This window comes from Drosophila subpulchrella, chromosome 2R (genome assembly GCF_014743375.2).
Source record: "Drosophila subpulchrella strain 33 F10 #4 breed RU33 chromosome 2R, RU_Dsub_v1.1 Primary Assembly, whole genome shotgun sequence".
In the NCBI taxonomy this organism is placed as follows: domain Eukaryota; kingdom Metazoa; phylum Arthropoda; class Insecta; order Diptera; family Drosophilidae; genus Drosophila; species Drosophila subpulchrella.
In genome coordinates, this window is record NC_050611.1 from 20,950,625 (window position 1) to 20,969,105 (window position 18,481).

The 18,481-nt window shown below is 47.7% G+C and overlaps 4 protein-coding genes across 4 annotated transcripts; 2 read left to right on the plus strand and 2 right to left on the minus strand.

The window, feature by feature from the left end:
* Window positions 1-17: 17 nt before the first annotated feature.
* On the minus strand, window positions 18-3,551 carry LOC119549298 (damage-control phosphatase ARMT1). Its single transcript, XM_037857254.1, has 4 exons — window positions 3,359-3,551; window positions 3,017-3,216; window positions 608-1,474; window positions 18-548 (listed from the first exon to the last, which is right to left on the minus strand). Exons 1-4 carry the CDS (start codon window positions 3,445-3,447, stop codon window positions 397-399), a joined length of 1,308 nt encoding a protein of 435 aa, XP_037713182.1. The 5' UTR covers window positions 3,448-3,551; the 3' UTR covers window positions 18-396.
* Window positions 3,552-4,855: 1,304 nt separating this feature from the next.
* Window positions 4,856-6,654, minus strand: LOC119551739 (damage-control phosphatase ARMT1). The gene is made up of 4 exons (XM_037861240.1): window positions 6,255-6,654; window positions 6,081-6,197; window positions 5,285-6,017; window positions 4,856-5,225 (listed from the first exon to the last, which is right to left on the minus strand). Exons 1-4 carry the CDS (start codon window positions 6,541-6,543, stop codon window positions 4,916-4,918), a joined length of 1,449 nt encoding a protein of 482 aa, XP_037717168.1. The 5' UTR covers window positions 6,544-6,654; the 3' UTR covers window positions 4,856-4,915.
* Window positions 6,655-7,432: 778 nt separating this feature from the next.
* LOC119551052 (ceramide glucosyltransferase) lies at window positions 7,433-10,746 on the plus strand. The gene has a single exon (XM_037860171.1). The coding sequence runs from the start codon at window positions 7,859-7,861 to the stop codon at window positions 9,179-9,181; it is 1,323 nt and encodes a 440-aa protein (XP_037716099.1). The 5' UTR covers window positions 7,433-7,858; the 3' UTR covers window positions 9,182-10,746.
* A 1,118-nt stretch (window positions 10,747-11,864) lies between these two features.
* Window positions 11,865-18,311, plus strand: LOC119549939 (synaptojanin-1). The gene is made up of 4 exons (XM_037858321.1): window positions 11,865-11,962; window positions 13,981-15,553; window positions 15,613-17,832; window positions 17,885-18,311. The coding sequence occupies exons 2-3, from the start codon at window positions 14,096-14,098 to the stop codon at window positions 17,809-17,811; spliced, it is 3,657 nt and encodes a 1,218-aa protein (XP_037714249.1). The 5' UTR covers window positions 11,865-11,962; window positions 13,981-14,095; the 3' UTR covers window positions 17,812-17,832; window positions 17,885-18,311.
* Window positions 18,312-18,481: the final 170 nt, after the last annotated feature.

Genomic DNA, 18,481 nt, shown 5'->3' on the forward strand with positions numbered 1-18,481 from the left:
CCAGTAAGAATTTTCAATTCCGAATTGAGATTTTTATAATTTTTAGTCGGCCGCTGGGCAACTGACGTTCATAAGTGTAAGTGTCTGTGCTTTTATAACAATGCAAAAGGCTTTATAGAGCGGGAATCCATAGAGACGGAAAGAGATAGTATGGTTTTAAAATTGGTATGTACAAAAACGAAGTACTTTTCTTGACTTAGAATAATTTTGTTATAGCTTCCTATAATTTAATATTCAAAATATAATACATCACTATAAATTTGTAATTACTCTTTAAAACATCCTATTACTTTTCGCCTCTTGGATAACCCACTTTATGTATCAACAATCAAGCTATGTAGTAATAAAGACTAAAACAATTCAACTATTTGCGTGTCCTGGTCCATAATTCTTCCTCTACTTGCTGGCAAACTGAATGACGCCGTATTCCCCGGTCAGCATCCACTCCTTGTCCTTGGCGAACAGTTGCTCCGCCACACCTTCGCACAGCCCGCAGATCAGATCCGCTTTAACTGTGCGCAGAGTGCAGAGATTAGAAGGACGAAAGCCTGGAAAAGGACATGGAATATATAAGAAACTGCAGGACTTCAAAACCAGATAGACCCACCCCTCAAGCAGGTTTCGAAGGACTCCGTGCTGTCCCAGGAGAAGTCCCCTAGCAACTTGCGGTAGTTGAGGTCACCCTTAAAGATCACCAGTTGCGCCTCCTTCAGGCGATTGTAGAGCGCCGGATTTACCTCCGGCATGCGATAGAACTCGTAGGGACTCGTCCAAAAGTGCTCCAGCGGCGCCAGCTCGAACTTTCCCTCCGTCGTGAAACGCTGCCACTTTTTGCCCAGCTCACTCAGCACCGGATCCGGATGTTCGGCCAGGAACTTCAGCGTCCAGTGGTAGTCGTGCTCCATCACGTCCGAAATGAACCAGGGAATGGCCTTGGGATTCAGGCGCACCTTGGCCGCCAGACCCTTGTCGATAATGTACTCGGCCAGGATGAGATCCGTGTACAGCTCGTAGCCGGCGTTGTCGAAGATGATGTCCACAATGCCATCGCCGGAGGCTCCGTCAAGGGCCTTCCACACCTCGGCGGTGCCGTCAATCAGCAGCTTCTCCTCCAGATCCGTGACCTGTTCGAAGGCATTGCCAGTGGGCTTGACCTGTTTGCCGGAGGTGATGGACAGATCGCAGCGGTTGCCCCACAGGTTCAGCTTGATCAGCTGCCGGAAGGTGTCCGAGTTTCGCTCATTGTTCCGGGTCGCCGTGGCCACCGCCAGCATGGCGTCCACGCTCAGCTTGGCAGCCGTCTGCTTCTGCTGGCTGAAGTAGTCGTGGGCCGCCAAATGGCACGTGGCCCGGAAAATGGACGAGATCTTGCGGTACATGTAGCACTCGGCGTAGAGCCAGCAGGCGGAGAAGTAGCTCCTCTTGTCCTCGGGCAGTTTCTCCAGGAATGCATTCCACAGCTGAGTGTCGGGATCTGAAAGGAACGGATTCGTTTTCATTATCATTTGGAGACACATTATGGTTGAACTACATAAGTAATCCAGTTAGGAGTATCAACTAGCCTAGACATATATCGTTTTAAGTTATATTTGGTATTTTAATTTTAAAATAGTTCCTCTTTTTTATTTTAAATTATTTTTGATAAGTCAAGCCATGTTTTTTTGTATTTATATTTATTAAGTATTATTATACCCGTTACTCGTAGAGTAAAAGGGTATACTAGATTCGTCGGAAAGTATGTAACAGGCAGAAGGAAGCGTTTCCGACCCCATAAAGTATATATATTCTTGATCAGGATCACTAGCCGAGTCGATCTAGCCATGTCCGTCTGTCCGTCTGTCCGTCTGTCCGTCTGTCCGTCTGTCCGTCTGTCCGTCTGTCCGTCTGTCCGTCTGTCCGTATGAACGCTGAGATCTCGAAAACTATAAGAGCTACAATACTGGGATTTGGCATGCAGATTCCTGAGATTCCTGCGCAGCGCAAGTTTATTTCAAAAGAGTGCCACGCCCACTCTAACTCCCACAAACCGCCCAAAACTGTGGATCCTACAGTTTTGATGCTAGAATAAAAATTTTAACTGAAATGTATTGTTCTCATCAATACCTTCCGATTGACCCAAAAAAAAGTTTGCCACGCCCACTATAACGCCCACAAACCGCCCACAAACTTCAAAAAATCGTAAATATGAACGCGGATATCTCGGAAAATATCAAAGATAGAGAAACGGGATTTCAGATTTAGATTCCGTAGGCTTAAGTGCAGCGCAAGTTTGTTACGCGAATATGCCACGCCCACTCTAACGCCCACAAACCGCCCAAATCTGTGGCGCCCACAATTTTTATGCTAGATAAAAAATGTTAACTAAAATGTATTGGTCTCGTCAATACCTATCGATTGATCTAAAAAAAGTTTGCCACGCCCACTCTAACGCCCACAAACCGCCCAAGCCTGTGGCGCCCACAATTTTCATGCTAGATAAAAGATTTTAACTGAAATGTATTGGTCTTGTCAATACCTATCGATTGATCCAAAAAAAAACTCTGCCACGCCCACTCTAACGCCCACAATGCTTAAATCTGTCTACCGCCGGTAGGTGGCGCATTTCAATCTCGCTTTGCTGCTTGCATATCTCCATTTTCCTTTGGTCCCTTTAGCTGAGTAACGGGTATCTGATAGTCGAGGTACTCGACTATAGCGTTCTTCCTTGTTCATTTACTTAATATGTTGAGTTTTAAATTGTTCGTGTGTCAGAAAAACAAATGAGACATAACTTGAGTCATGAATTAAATATGTAATGGACATTTTTAAGAGAAGTGGTAATGAAATTTTACTTGATTTACATGCTTTTAAAATGACTCGCATCTAGTTGTTACTATCCGTACATAAATTTTCGAAGAACAATGAAATATAGTTGAGTCAGGCCCTTAAAAACTTAATTTATGTCAAACTATGAAATTGCATATATTAATATAGAGGAGCCCTCTAATTCCCTGAATGAAAGAGCATAGATACTCACCCTGCCCATCAAAGGGCAACAGAGGACCGTTCCCCAGGACGTCCTCCCTCAGCTGCCTGACATCCTTTGTAGCTTGTTCTATATCGGCTGCTGCTTCACCGTATGTGGCCAGCAGGTCGTCCTTGTCCTTGACCAGGGAATCCGCGATGGTGGCCAAGGTCGAGGGCAGGCGCACACGAAAAGTGTAGTAGGCAAAGCTCCTGTAAGTGGTCAAAATTGAAATGATTATAAGTCCATCCCACGACTCTGGCGTGTGGGTGAAGATAAGTCCGCGCATTTGTTACATATGCTCGGCCCATATAGACAACATCTATACTAGGCGCTATATTTAGCCCTACTCACTGCTTATAGAGGGCCGCCAGTTCGGAGTGCGGCGGGGTTGGTCCGTCCACAATTCCATTCTTGGCGTCAAAATCCGGATCGGCAGCCATCTCTTGGGACTCTGTTATTGCTCCAGTCGAATATGTTTTTGGAATGGAAGTGAACTGTAGCGGAAAGTTTATAACGTGATAATATTGTGGCGCGTAGTGTGACCGCTTTGGGGGCCTTGCGAAATGCTAGCGATACTTCCCCAGGCGATAGTTGGTTCAAATTTAAACTTTCAGCCTTACAAATTTAAAAAAAACAAGGAAGAACGCTATAGTCGAGTACCTCGACTATCAGATACCCGTTACTCAGCTAAAGGGACCAAAGGAAAATGGAGATATGCAAGCAGCAAAGCGAGATTGAAATGCGCCACCTACCGGCGGTAGACAGATTTAAGCATTGTGGGCGTTAGAGTGGGCGTGGCAGAGTTTTTTTTTGGATCAATCGATAGGTATTGACAAGACCAATACATTTCAGTTAAAATCTTTTATCTAGCATGAAAATTGTGGGCGCCACAGGCTTGGGCGGTTTGTGGGCGTTAGAGTGGGCGTGGCAAACTTTTTTTAGATCAATCGATAGGTATTGACGAGACCAATACATTTTAGTTAACATTTTTTATCTAGCATAAAAATTGTGGGCGCCACAGATTTGGGCGGTTTGTGGGCGTTAGAGTGGGCGTGGCATATTCGCGTAACAAACTTGCGCTGCACTTAAGCCTACGGAATCTAAATCTGAAATCCCGTTTCTCTATCTTTGATATTTTCCGAGATATCCGCGTTCATATTTACGATTTTTTGAAGTTTGTGGGCGGTTTGTGGGCGTTATAGTGGGCGTGGCAAACTTTTTTTTGGGTCAATCGGAAGGTATTGATGAGAACAATACATTTCAGTTAAAATTTTTATTCTAGCATCAAAACTGTAGGATCCACAGTTTTGGGCGGTTTGTGGGAGTTAGAGTGGGCGTGGCACTCTTTTGAAATAAACTTGCGCTGCGCAGGAATCTCAGGAATCTGCATGCCAAATCCCAGTATTGTAGCTCTTATAGTTTTCGAGATCTCAGCGTTCATACGGACAGACGGACAGACGGACAGACGGACAGACGGACAGACGGACAGACGGACAGACGGACAGACGGACAGACGGACAGACGGACATGGCTAGATCGACTCGGCTAGTGATCCTGATCAAGAATATATATACTTTATGGGGTCGGAAACGCTTCCTTCTGCCTGTTACATACTTTCCGACGAATCTAGTATACCCTTTTACTCTACGAGTAACGGGTATAATTATTATAATAGGGTACCAAAATAAGTTATAAGGTTTATTATTTCATAGGAAAAATAGAAAATCTATTAATGTTACAATAAATAATGTGTTAGATTTATATTTTAGAACAAATCTTTGGTTAGACGATATTAAGGTTAGTTAAATTCAATATCTACGTCTTTATTTATAGAACTTCTCTCTTTGGTTTCTAGATATGTAACGACTATTTATTACCAATAATTTAAACTGTCCAGCCTTTACAAAGTCAGTATCCAAATTCCCGCGATCCGTCCACAAACTGGATGACCCCATAGCTGCCCGACACCATCCAGCGCGGATCTTGTCTGCTCAGCGCCTGACTGACACCTTCGGCCAGGCCGGAGATGACCTCGCTCTTGACCCTTCGCAGCACACAAATATTGCTGGGCAGGAAGCCCCGGAGGCAGGTGCTCATCTCTTGGGTGGTGGCCCAGCAAACGTCTTGCAGCAACTTGCGATAGTTGAGCTCACCCTTGAAAACCACCAACTTGGACGACTGCAGGGAGCTATATAATTCTGGATCCGTGTGAGGCATGCTGTACATTAAAGGAAACATGAGTTATACTGAAAAACCCACAATGTCTACAACTCGCACCTGTAAAAAGCATGTGGTGATGTCCAGAAATGTGAGATTGGCGCCAGCTCGAACTTTCCCTCGTCGAGGAATTGCAGGAACTTCTTTCCTATCAGACTTATGATGTAGTCCGCATGCTGACTCAGGTACTCCAGCGTCCACTTGAAGTCCCGCTCCGTGACATCGGTGACGAACCAGGGGTGGGCCTTCACGTGGAAGCGCACCTTTGTGGCCAGACCCTTTTCGATCATGAACTCCGCCAAAATGAAGTCGCTGAACAGCTCGTAGCCTGCATTGTCCAGGATAAAGTCCACCTGCTTCTGCTTCTTGGGCTTGTGATTGTCCAGGCACCTCCAGATCTCCGCCGCCTGGTTAACGAGTACATGCTCATCGGGGGCCGCCACATTCTCCAGCACCTGGCGGTTGGTTTGCTTGACTATCTCCGCATCGCTGGCCACATCGTTGCAGTTGCTCCACATGTTGATGCGCAGCAGCTCGTCAAACACCTCTAGGCTGTTCTCCGATCGGCGAGTGTACTTGGTCAGGGCCAGAACATCATCCATGTTGTCGGTCAAGGCCTGTTCCTTGACCTTGGCAAAGAAATCGTAGGACTTGAGGAAGATGCTGTTCTCCAGGAAGGATTGGAGTTTACGGTGCAGATAGCACTCGGCGTGAAGGGAGCTGGCCCTGTAGAAGGAGCGCTCGCCATCGGGCAGGTGGCTGATGAAATTGTTCCAGAGTTCTCGATCGGGTTCTGGGGATAGGGAGGTATATATAGTGAGTAGGATGATGGATCTAATGGAATCTGGTAACCTACCCTCCCCCGTGAAGTTGTGGAACGGTTTGTCCGTCTGCAGCTCGTACTTCAGCCTGGAGATCAGTCCAATGATGATCTTTAGCTCCTCGCGGGCAGCCTGTGCGAACTCATTGGAGGCTGAAAGTCAAATAGGTAATTAGAGGTGCCCAAAAACGCTGGTCGGGATTGGCTTACCGAATTGAGCCACTAGCTCCGTTTTGTCCCGCGTCAGGGTGTCTATCACGTTGGTCAGGACCACGGGCAGGCGACTCCTGAGGGTGTGGAAGGCGAAGCTCTGCTTGTAGTGGCCCGACATGAAGGCATTCAGAGGCGTCTGCAGATTCACAATCTGGTATTTGGCATCGAACTCCGTTCGCAGGAGACGCGATATTTTGATGGGTTGCGAGCTCGAATCCGACTTGGCTGGATGCTCCTCCTCCGGCTGGTCGGCCTCCGAGGAGGGCTCCTTCGACGAGGATTCCATTGTTTTGCTATTTTTGTGTGAGTTTTGTGCGTTTACTGCTGCATTATAGGGAAATTTACCTTTTCTGACTGATTTTTCAAAGCTCCAGTGTGCAGTGTTGGTTAACGTGCGACATGCTGCGCTTATGCGCGGGCGTTTGTAAATTTGAACTGTGATGTTTATGGGTAAATGTGATCGGGAATTATGTACAGCCAAAGATACTTTTATTTCGAGATCCATCGATGTTTTTTTATTACTGATTTTTTATTTATTTCCATTTTGTTTTTTAAAAATTGTATTAATTTGCCATAATTTTATTAAAAACATTTTATTAGGAAGTACTTAAATAAAAAGGCTTGGTCAACAGGAGTTGATATTTGACTGACCCGCTTCTATCAGACGATTGGTTAATATATAATTTCACCCTTTCCAAGCTTGCTATGCCATTTCGAGACCCTGCTGGATAAAATATATGCCATCAAAAAATTAATATTAGTCACCATGAGTTTCCCAAATTGACATTTTATGAGTCAGTTATAATTTATTATTATTAATGTAAAGATTAATATTCATATTAATATTCATAAGTTCGAGTTCACCAAACTTTGAGAAGTTAATGAAAGCCAGATAATACAAATTATGGAATTTAGCCATTGCTTCCATACTAATTCCATTTGTTTTGCTCATTTTAATTTGTACAAAATATGTTGTAATTATTATTGTAGTTAACTACTATTATCCTACATTTTTTTTACACAATAACGATTTAAAAATGTAACGTAATGTAAAAAACGGTACATTGGCAAGCAGCTGACTGTGAACAGTGCTGCGAAGCGCGCCACCCCACGTCCTTTTTTAGCCCCTTTTCACTTCCGCATTCAAGGCGCCACGCTGGTCACACCACCCTTTATTGCATTTTTTTTGCAAAAAAAAAAAAACTCAGCTGCTGGCCGAGCAAAATGTGAATGACAAAACAGTGCAAAGTGTGAAGCAGTCCAAATCAGACCAAACCAACGAACGCGACGCGAAATGTTCAAAATGTTCCAAGCGCGAGGCACCACGGCCGCCCAGTGATTGCGACGCGATTGATCCCTTGGATGCGATCTGGCAGTCTGACAGTCTGGCAAGCAAACCGCAGAGCAACCGCAGCAAATGCCATCGTGAATAGCAACGCCCACCCACCCAGCGCGACTCACACACAGGCACACGAACGGGGACTTGGACTTGGATTCGGATTCGGAGTCACCGCACACACGCACACGCACACGAACGGCCTGGGGAGCACCCCACCCAAACACCCAAGCACCCCTACTCGCACACACACACACCCGCAGAGATGGCACACCTACCGCTGCCGCTTTATGGCTTCGCGGCATTCTTCATGGTCTTCTGGTTCGGCACCTGGATGGTCCATGTGATAGCCATCTGCTATGGCCGCTACAAGCTGCACAAGAAGTCCTGCAAGCTGCCCACGGAGGCCCAGCCCCTGCCGGGCGTCTCCATCCTCAAGCCCCTCATGGGCGTCGATCCCAACCTGCAGCACAACCTGGAGACCTTCTTCGCCATGGACTACCCGCTCTACGAGCTGCTCTTCTGCGTCGAGGACAAGGAGGACCCGGCCATCCAGCTGGTGGAGCGACTGCTGGCCAAGTATCCGCTGGTGGACGCCACCCTCTTCGTCGGCGGCTCCGATGTGGGCGTCAACCCGAAGATCAATAACATTCATCCGGGCTACATGGCCGCCAAGTACGACTTTGTCATGATCTCGGACAGCGGCATCAAGATGAAGGACGACACGCTGCTGGACATGGTGCAGAACATGTCGGAGAAGCACGCTCTGGTGCACCAGATGCCCTTCACCAGCGACCGGGACGGGTTTGCGGCCACCTTCGAGAAGGTCTTCTTCGGCACGGTGCAGAGCAGGATCTACCTGTCCGCGGACGTGCTGGGCATCAACTGCCACACGGGCATGTCGTGTCTGTTGCGCAAGGCGGTCATCGACCAGCTGGGCGGCCTGAGGGCCTTTGGCTGCTACCTGGCCGAGGACTTCTTCATTGCCCGCAGCGTGACGCGGCTGGGCTGGAAGATGCGCATTTCCAACCAGCCAGCGCTGCAGAACAGCGGCCTCTGCGACATCGGCAGCTTCCAGGCGCGGCTCATCCGCTGGGCCAAGCTGCGCGTGGCCATGGTGCCCACCACCATTCTGCTGGAGCCGCTCTCCGAGTGCATGATCCTCGGCGCCATAGCCGCCTGGTCAGCCTCGGTGCTGTTCAGCTGGGACCCGCTGGTGTTCTATCTGGTGCACGTGCTCTGCTGGTTTCTGTCCGATTGGCTGCTGCTCTCCATCGTCCAGCACGGCTCGATGCCGTTCCACAAGTTCGAGTTCGTCGTCGGCTGGCTGTTCAGAGAGCTAACTGGACCCTATCTGTTCCTGCACGCCCTCTGGAATCCGGCGATCCGTTGGCGCGCCCGCACCTACAAGCTCCACTGGGGCGGAGTGGCCTACGAGCTGAACAACCCCGCCTCCGATGCTGCCAACGCCCCACTGGCGCCCCAGCCCGCACCCACGTTAGAGCCCGCGGTGGCCACCACCGCCGGCGGATCCACGGGGGACACGCTGATCTGCACGGGAGCCAAGCAGCGATTGCTGGTGTCGTAGCACCTACTAATTAAGTTTGTTATTTTGTACTTGTGAGCAACCAACTCAGCGTCTAGCGTCTGGTAGTAGTATTATTAGCTGAACCTAAGTCACTACGTAAGTCTAGACTTAAAGCTGTAAGGAAGGCGCTCCTCCTGGACGCGGCAGGACATTCAGGCGGACCTAGATTAGTTTAGAGACACTGATTAGACGACGAGCGCATCGCTGCGATCGCTCGCCAGAGATTTAGACGTTAGCTGTAGGCGATGGAGCAGATCGACCCGGGCGCAGTTTGGTGGCTTCGCGAGAACTGGTTAATGAAGCTTTGTGTGTATATATTGCGATCGTATGTTTTGTAGCCAGCCTGTACAGACGTAAGCCCTAGTTAGCATTATGATTGCGTTAGCTCTCCCCCGCTTCTGTTGTTGCTTTATTGAATTGTAATTATTTATTTGGCCAAGCACCCTAGTTGTATTGTTATAGCCTTAAGCCTAAACTTATGATTACTTTTAGTTGTTTCTGTTTTTCTGTTTGCCCCAGCTTCTGTACATAAGCGCCGAAGGGAATGCCATTGAATAAATCGAATCGAGTCGAAACGAAGCGATCGAGAGAATGAAAACCCATTAGGTTCTGATTGATGTTTATTTTCGGTATCGTTTTTCATAGATCGCTTCTGCTTATCAGTTATAGAGGGCTGAGTCAGCGGGGGTTTTGACCAAATAGGTGGGAAATGTTTGCGTGAGTCACAACGCTCGCTTTCAGCGCAATTATGATGGCACTTTGACTCGACTTTGTCCGCCGTTAATGGGGGTTTAGAAGTGGTCTGTGCGAGTTATGTATGTGGGAGGTGATGGGTCAGGCTGGCGCACAATAGATGCTGTGGGCTATTTGTAGAACCTCCCAGTCACATGATCGAAGGGGATTGCTCTGGCGGCACATTCTTTCGATTGCCTGCCACGCAGCCCCTTATCTTATTGAACTTAAGCCATGACAACAGCGCGACACAAACATATTTATGAATTAAGCGACTGCCGATAGGAGAACAGAACAGGCATATCAGCGGCAAAGAGTGGATGTAGTGTAGTTGGACCCTCGATGCAGGTCCGGAACAAAAAACAAGCCAAGGCCAACGCCTCTGGCTTTTGCATTAAGTAATAACAATTAGGAACTCGGGATAGATACATTTGGTGGGCACACACCATAAACGACTGCGGATATTTCTTTTTGCCCTGCCTAAAATGGGGGCAAATGCAATTAAAACGGAATGACGTACTTTTGGCGGTGGGGAGTGCTAAAAATTCCGAAAGCGGCCATATCTCGGCCGGAGAATTATGTAAATTAATCAATCGTTATCAGCACCCGGGGCACGGCGATCCATTCGAATTTTCAGTTAACCGATTAGATAATATTTGTGGGTACTGCTAAAACCCTTCGACTAGAATTGTTGCTTCGTTTGCCAAGCTAAATCGAACTACGAGAAAATAACCTTTAGCTAAGTATGTATTTTTAAATAAATTCGTAACCTAAGCCTAGAGCTAGTCAAACGTAATTATATTTACCGAATAAACCGAAAATCAAGACCAAAATAAACCAGTGTTTATTTACTTTACCAGTTCGTAAAAGAATGCTGTATAACGCGTATTTATTCACGTCCTCATTCTGATAAGACGCAATGGAGTGAATCATCCGATTTATTGTGATTTACAATTAGATCGTTTGTTTATGATTACTCAAAATAGGTGGTGGGCTATCTAATCGACCTTAGAGGAGCATGATGAACATGTGAAGAAAATAGTTGATAGCAGGATGGGATGTTGTACTTATTTAGCTGAAATACAGTGATTTGTTTCGTCCGTCATTTTAAGTGAATCAAAGTATTATTCATTAAATTAAACATACATAGATTTGTATAAAAATATCAATGAATAACAATTGTGTTTATTTTCTGGTCTACCATGTTGAACTAAAAGTATGTTGTAGAGCTAGAAAATTTATGACATTTGGAGTTTAGAACGAGCTTTTAGTTTAAAAAGCGAATATTTAATCTACATATTTTCGGCTTTACATGATTTATTATAAAGGAAAATAAATAAATAAATATCGTTTATTAGTATATAATACTAAAACTAAAATTTAAAAAAGAAGGGGCAGTGGAAGCTAAATTCCTTCGGCCCGCCATAAATAACGTTAGAAAAGTGGTTGTTGAAAGATAAGTTATAGTTTAGCAACTTTTCCTTCAAGCAGATATCAAAAACTGTCGTCTTTTTTTCTGTATAGGAAAGGGAGCGCCGGAGAAACCCCAGATTAGGTAGGACTTGGAGTCATGCCTAACAGTATGGGCGTTTCCCTATCAGTTCAATAAAAAAGTGTGCGTTTTTGGGCGATTAAGATACCGGCTATATTTGACACTTGTCAAAAAGATTTTTTTCTTAGATATTCCAAGCAAGCGGCAAAGCTGCCATTGATTAGGTGCCCCTAGCCTCGGGCTGTTATCAAGTGTCCGGCGTAATCTCCAAAAGTAATCTTCAAAAGTGGTCAACACACTTGACTTCGTTTTTTGAGTACACAATTCAAATTCAAAATTTTAGCCCAACGCGCTGATCTAAATCGATAACCCGATATCTATAGAGGCCGCTTACCTAATACGGCCATACTAGCCCGCTCGAGAATGATTTTCTTTCTCTTTCGTCTCTTACGTCTTTACTGACTTACGCGTTACGTTTGCCTGACATTAAAATCGCACATACGGTCATACTAGCCAAAGCTCGAGAATTTTGCAATCGCAAAAAATCGCAAACAAAGGTATTAGAGTGTATTTAAGCCCAAATAAAAGGAATTTAAAGTGTCGGTGGCAAAGTGAACTGCTGTAATTCCCGTAACAAGTGTTTGCAGGTGGATCCGATAGTGGGTTGCCTGAAAAAACATTGAACAAAAAGTGCAAATTGCATGTGAAAAATCCATAGAATGCGCAGAAAATGTTTATCAGTCACACGCACACACACAGGCACACGTAGAGAGAGCGAGCGAGAGAGAGAGCTCAGCTGTCGCCGGTGCATGTGAGCTTAGGCATGTGTGTGCGTGAACTTGAGTGGGAGGCGGAAATATTGGAAAAATTCCGTTGCTTTTCGGTTTGTTTATATTTAAGAGTTGCCCATTGATTTTTAACAGGCGCCCGAAATTTTAGTGCCATTTCAGTTCAAAAGTGTCGGTTGAGCTGGCTAAACTTTTCCCATTTTGCTCTATATTCAAGTTCAAGCGAACCGACATAATCTGGTAACAAAAACCTTTAGTTCGAAATCAATTAATGTGCTGTTTAGTTATTCTAGCACACTAAGATCTAAGAAATAGTTTATCCCACAGTTAAGTTACATATATATTTTACAAATTGCTTAACATTTTTATACCCGTTACTCGTAGAGTAAAAGGGTATACTAGATTCGTCGGAAAGTATGTAACAGGCAGAAGGAAGCGTTTCCGACCCCATAAAGTATATATATTCTTGATCAGGATCACTAGCCGAGTCGATCTAGCCATGTCCGTCTGTCCGTCTGTCCGTCTGTCCGTCTGTCCGTCTGTCTGTCCGTCCGGATGAACGCTGAGATCTCGGAAACTATTAGAGCTAGGCTATTGAGATTTGGCGTGCAGATTCCTGAGCTTCTTACGCAGCGCAAGTTTGTTTCAGTAGACTGCCACGCCCACTCTAACGCCCACAAACCGCCCAAAACTGTGGCTCCTACAGTTTTGATGCTAGATAGAAAATTTTTACTGAAATGTATTAGTCTTGTCAATACCTACCGATTGACCCGAAAAAAATTTTGCTACGCCCACTCTAACGCCCACAAACCTCCCAAGAAAAAAGCTATGACGTCAGAGCCAGACAATGCGAAATGTTTTTACGCGTGTATGTGTGTATGTGTGTGTATGTAAATAGTTGCCGGCCGAACTTAGCGGCAAAGAAAAAAAGTGCGCGGCTAACTTATTCTATTGAATAATGAATTTTTCACGACTACCCTAACGCTCACAACGCTTAAATCAGTCTTCCGCCGGTAGGTGGCGCATTTAAATCTCGCTTTGCTGCTTGCATATCTCCATTTCCCTTTGGTCCCTTAAGCTGAGTAACGGGTATCTGATAGTCGAGGTACTCGACTATAGCGTTCTCCCTTGTTTTAAACTGATTTGATTACTTATACATTTCTGTGGATAAAGCACATTTGGAAAACAAAACATGGGAAACAAGTCAGATAAGAAAAAGTATTTGTACATGGGCTTCAAATTAAAAAAAGAATTTAAAAAAGATACGTTGAAAAAAAAATGTTAAAAACAATTTTAAAAAAATATTGAAAAGTTTTCGAAAATATTACGTTTTTCTTAAACAGTTAAAAATGTTTTAAAATAGATAAGAATGTTTTTGTTATATAACCGATATGCACTATAAAAATAATGTATAAGAAATGATAATCGTTTCAATGAATTTCAGTATAATTGTTAGCTTGATACGGTCGCATAACTTTGGTTATTTAATGAAAAAATCTTTATTTCTAGGGTATTGTATTCGAAATTATGGATCTTGAACACTAAAATCTTTCCATTACTTACAAAAGTTTAGGTCAAAGTCCTTATTTTTTCACTCCTTATTGATTTCTGAGTATTTTCAATATTTATTTTACGATATTTCATTACCAATATGAATATTAGGTTAATCCCGAGTCTTTTTTTCCTGTGTAGCCAATGAAAATTCCATGTGAATGTGATAAACACCCATAGAAAATTTCATTGAAATGTGAAATACACCCTCAATTTAATTGTTTTTCTATCCGCAGATGTCTTAGCTTAGAGCTATCGCCCAAAAACAAAAACTGCTTACAGCAAAAGGACTCAATCACACCACTCGTTAGATAACCCACAAACCAAGTAGCCGAGAGAGATCCCAGCAAGATGGCCATGTCCAAGGTGATCCGCGTGCTGGAGAAGTCCATTGCCCCCTCGCCGCACAGCGTTCTACTGGAGCACCGCCACAAGAGCGACAGCATCCTGTTCGAGTCCCACGCGGTGGCCCTGCTCACCCAGCAGGAGACGGACGTGATCCGGAAGCAGTACACCAAGGTGTGCGACGCCTACGGCTGCCTCGGGGCCCTCCAGCTGAACGCCGGCGAGAGCACCGTGCTGTTCCTGGTCCTGGTCACCGGCTGCGTGTCCATGGGCAAGATCGGCGACATCGAGATCTTCCGGATCACGCAGACCACCTTCGTCTCGCTGCAGAATGCGGCGCCCAACGAGGACAAGATCAGCGAGGTGCGCAAGTTGCTCAACTCGGGCACCTTCTACTTCGCCCACACCAATGCCAGTGCCTCGGCCTCCGGAGCTCCGGCGCAGCGGTTCGACATCACGCTCTGCGCCCAGCGACGCCAGCAGACGGAGGAGACGGACAACCGGTTCTTCTGGAACCGCATGATGCACATTCACCTGATGCGCTTCGGCATCGACTGCCGGTCCTGGCTGCTGCAGGCCATGTGCGGCTCCGTGGAGGTGCGAACCGTCTACATTGGCGCCAAGCAGGCCCGGGCAGCCATCATCTCCCGGCTGAGCTGTGAGCGGGCGGGCACGCGTTTCAATGTGCGCGGCACCAACGACGAGGGCTATGTGGCCAACTTCGTGGAGACGGAGCAGGTGATCTACGTGGACGGCGAGGTCACCAGCTATGTGCAGACGCGCGGATCAGTGCCTCTCTTCTGGGAGCAGCCTGGCGTTCAGGTCGGTTCGCACAAGGTGAAGCTTTCGCGAGGATTCGAGACATCGGCCGCCGCCTTCGATCGCCACATGAGCATGATGCGGCAGCGCTATGGCTACCAGACGATCGTGAATCTGCTGGGCAGCTCACTGGTCGGCAGCAAGGAGGGCGAAGCCATGCTGAGCAATGAGTTCCAGCGCCATCACGGTATGTCAGCCCACAAGGATGTGCCGCATGTGGTGTTCGACTACCATCAGGAATGTCGCGGCGGTAACTTCTCGGCGCTGGCCAAGCTCAAGGAGCGGATCGTGGCCTGCGGTGGCAACTACGGCGTCTTCCACGCATCGGGCAGTCAGGTGTTGCGCGAGCAGTTCGGAGTGGTGCGCACGAATTGCCTGGACTGTCTGGACAGGACGAACTGTGTGCAGACATATCTGGGATTGGACACGCTCGGTCTGCAGCTGGAGGCCCTGAAAATGGGTGGCAAGCAGCAGAATATCTCGCGGTTCGAGGAGATCTTCCGCCAGATGTGGATCAACAACGGAAACGAGGTCAGCAAGATCTACGCCGGCACAGGGGCCATCCAGGGAGGATCCAAGCTAATGGATGGTGCACGATCCGCGGCAAGGACAATTCAAAACAATCTACTGGACAATTCCAAGCAGGTAAGTGGTTACAAATCATCCCTTTCCCTTCTGTTGCTTACTATAGTACACCATTTCAGGAAGCCATTGATGTGCTCTTGGTGGGCTCCACCCTCAGCTCCGAACTGGCGGATCGGGCTCGCATCCTGCTGCCTTCCAACATGTTGCACGCTCCCACCACTGTATTGAGGGAGCTGTGCAAGCGGTACACGGAGTATGTGCGTCCTCGGATGGCCCGCGTGGCCGTGGGCACGTACAACGTCAATGGAGGCAAGCACTTCCGCAGCATTGTGTTCAAGGACTCGCTGGCCGACTGGCTGCTCGATTGCCACGCTCTTGCCCGCTCCAAGGCGCTGGTGGATGTCAACAATCCGTCGGAGAACGTCGACCATCCGGTGGATATTTACGCCATCGGATTCGAGGAGATTGTGGATCTGAATGCATCCAACATCATGGCGGCCAGCACGGAAAACTCAAAATTGTGGGCCGAGGAGCTGCAGAAGACGATCTCGCGAGACAATGACTACGTGCTGCTCACGTACCAGCAACTGGTGGGCGTGTGCCTGTACATCTACATCCGGCCGGAGCATGCGCCGCACATCCGGGACGTGGCCATTGACTGCGTGAAGACGGGATTGGGCGGAGCCACTGGAAACAAGGGTGCCTGTGCCATACGGTTTGTGCTTCACGGCACTTCCATGTGTTTTGTGTGCGCTCACTTTGCAGCCGGGCAGTCCCAGGTGGCGGAGAGGAACGCCGACTATGCGGAGATCACTCGAAAGCTGGCCTTTCCAATGGGCAGGACCCTGAAATCCCACGATTGGGTATTTTGGTGCGGTGACTTCAACTACCGCATCGACATGGAAAAGGACGAGCTAAAGGAGTGCATCCGGAATGGAGATCTGCCAACCGTCCTCGAATTCGATCAGTTGCGCAAGGAGCAGGAGGCGGGCAATGTGTTTGGCGAGTTCCTCGAGGGAGAAATCGGCTTTGATCCCACGTACAAGTACGACTTGTTTAGCGACGACTACGACACGTCGGAGAAACAGCGTGCTCCTGCCTGGACGGATCGGGTTCTCTGGCGACGTAGGAAGGCATTGGCCGAGGGAGACTTCGCCGCATCAACCTGGAATCCCGGCAAGCTGATACACTACGGCCGTTCGGAGCTGAAGCAGAGCGACCATCGACCAGTGATCGCCATTATTGATGCGGAGATCATGGAGATCGACCAGCAGCGTCGACGTGCCGTCTTCGAGCAAGTTATCCGTGATCTGGGTCCACCGGACTCCACGATTGTGGTGCATGTACTGGAGTCTTCGTCGACGGGGGATGATGATGGACCCACCATCTATGACGAGAACGTTATGTCGGCTTTAATAGCCGAGCTGTCCAAGATGGGAGAGGTCACCTTGGTGCGCTATGTGGAAGACACCATGTGGGTCACTTTCCGGGATGGAGAATCAGCCTTAAATGCGGCTTCCAAGAAGAGCACCCAAGTTTGTGGACTGGACCTTGTTCTGGAGCTGAAGTCCAGTGACTGGCAGCATCTGGTGGACAGCGAGATCGAGCTGTGCACCACCAACACCATTCCGCTGTGCGCAAATCCTTCGGAGCACGCGCAGCTCCTCCAAGCCATTTCTCCAGAGCTGCCGCAGCGCCCCAAGCAGCCGCCCACACGTCCCCCAGCCCGCCCCCCAATGCCTATGTCGCCAAAGAACTCGCCACGCCACCTGCCCCACGTGGGGGTTATCAGCATTGTGCCCAAGCCGGCGAAGCCACCGATGCCACCTCAACCGCAATCTCAGCCCCTCATTCCCTCGCCGCTTCAGCCGCAACCGGCACCGCCTCGTCCGCCGGCAATGGACACTACGCCATCCTCGAAATCGCAATCTCCCACGGAACTGGTTTCCGCCAGTTCGTCGACCTCCTCATCGGGCAAGGCTTCGCCCACGGCCCCGGCTGTGCTCTCCGGACCGCCCACACCGCCACGTCAAACGCAGAGCAAGCAGGGCACTCCCGCTGCGACGCCCACGCGCCAAGTGGCGTCGCCCAAGGATCAGATTCCACCCGATACCGCCTACGAAACCGCCAGTAACATTTACGAGGAGATCCAGGAGGATGTGCCCGCACCACGCCATCCGCCGCCGGCTGGACCGCCGCCAGTGATAGGAGCACAGATGGGGCCGCCGCCACCGCTGCCGAATAGAAGGGGCCCACCACCCATACCAAATAGGAGCGGCAACGCTCCACCGCTGCCCACGCGTCCCGCCAACAACTGAGCACCAGGCTACGCACACGGGGTTCGTTGAGCATTTGTAGTGTTTAATATTCCTCTAAAAGTTGTCCTTTCAGCTCGCTGTCTTGCACTCCGATTGCATTCCGAATCGCTGTATTTAATGTTATATATACTCGAATATATTGGGCCACCCATGGAGGAGAACTCCCGGCAATATCTGCACTTCGCATGGAATCAACATATGTTACTAGTGTATTACCTGTTTGTTTGTTTCGATAGTTTCTAGCCGGAATCAAACTGAAATTGAAAGTAAACTAATCAGTTCCACCTAGTTAAAGCCCAAACGACCCCGTTCTGTTGCACTTTTTGTACTTGTTTACCGCTGGCCAGACGTACTCAACCCAATAGCACCGGATTTGCCGAGGACGAACAAATAATGAATTATATAAGCGACAAAGTATTAAACTACTCTGCATAAATGTAATGTTTAAATGAATTATAGCCGTACTAGTCAAATTATGAAATAAAAGTATAAACACTGGAGCAGCAATTCGAACTCTGTAAACGATTGCGATATGAACGATATACTTAAACATATTTATCCATTGTTATTGAACATCTATTGACAAAAATTACCTATTATTCCACATTGTTAAACTATCGTTGCAGTCGGTCAATTTGAGGCTACACTTAGATTTGCGTTTCAGTTGCCT

Bases quoted from the DNA above. Each gene is read 5' to 3' on its own strand.
- LOC119549298 (XM_037857254.1), bottom strand. From the start codon at position 3,447: ATGGCTGCCGATCCGGATTTTGACGCCAAGAATGGAATTGTGGACGGA. The intron at 3,217-3,358 runs GTGAGTAGGGCT...GACCACTTACAG, and splicing joins CTGGCGGCCCTCTATAAGCA to GAGCTTTGCCTACTACACTT. The intron at 549-607 runs GTGGGTCTATCT...GTCCTTTTCCAG, and splicing joins CTTCGAAACCTGCTTGAGGG to GCTTTCGTCCTTCTAATCTC.
- LOC119551739 (XM_037861240.1), bottom strand. From the start codon at position 6,543: ATGGAATCCTCGTCGAAGGAGCCCTCCTCGGAGGCCGACCAGCCGGAG. The intron at 6,198-6,254 runs GTAAGCCAATCC...TTTGACTTTCAG, and splicing joins GGAGCTAGTGGCTCAATTCG to CCTCCAATGAGTTCGCACAG. The intron at 5,226-5,284 runs GTGCGAGTTGTA...TTTAATGTACAG, and splicing joins TCACCACATGCTTTTTACAG to CATGCCTCACACGGATCCAG.
- LOC119551052 (XM_037860171.1), top strand. From the start codon at position 7,859: ATGGCACACCTACCGCTGCCGCTTTATGGCTTCGCGGCATTCTTCATG.
- LOC119549939 (XM_037858321.1), top strand. From the start codon at position 14,096: ATGGCCATGTCCAAGGTGATCCGCGTGCTGGAGAAGTCCATTGCCCCC. The intron at 15,554-15,612 runs GTAAGTGGTTAC...ACACCATTTCAG, and splicing joins TACTGGACAATTCCAAGCAG to GAAGCCATTGATGTGCTCTT.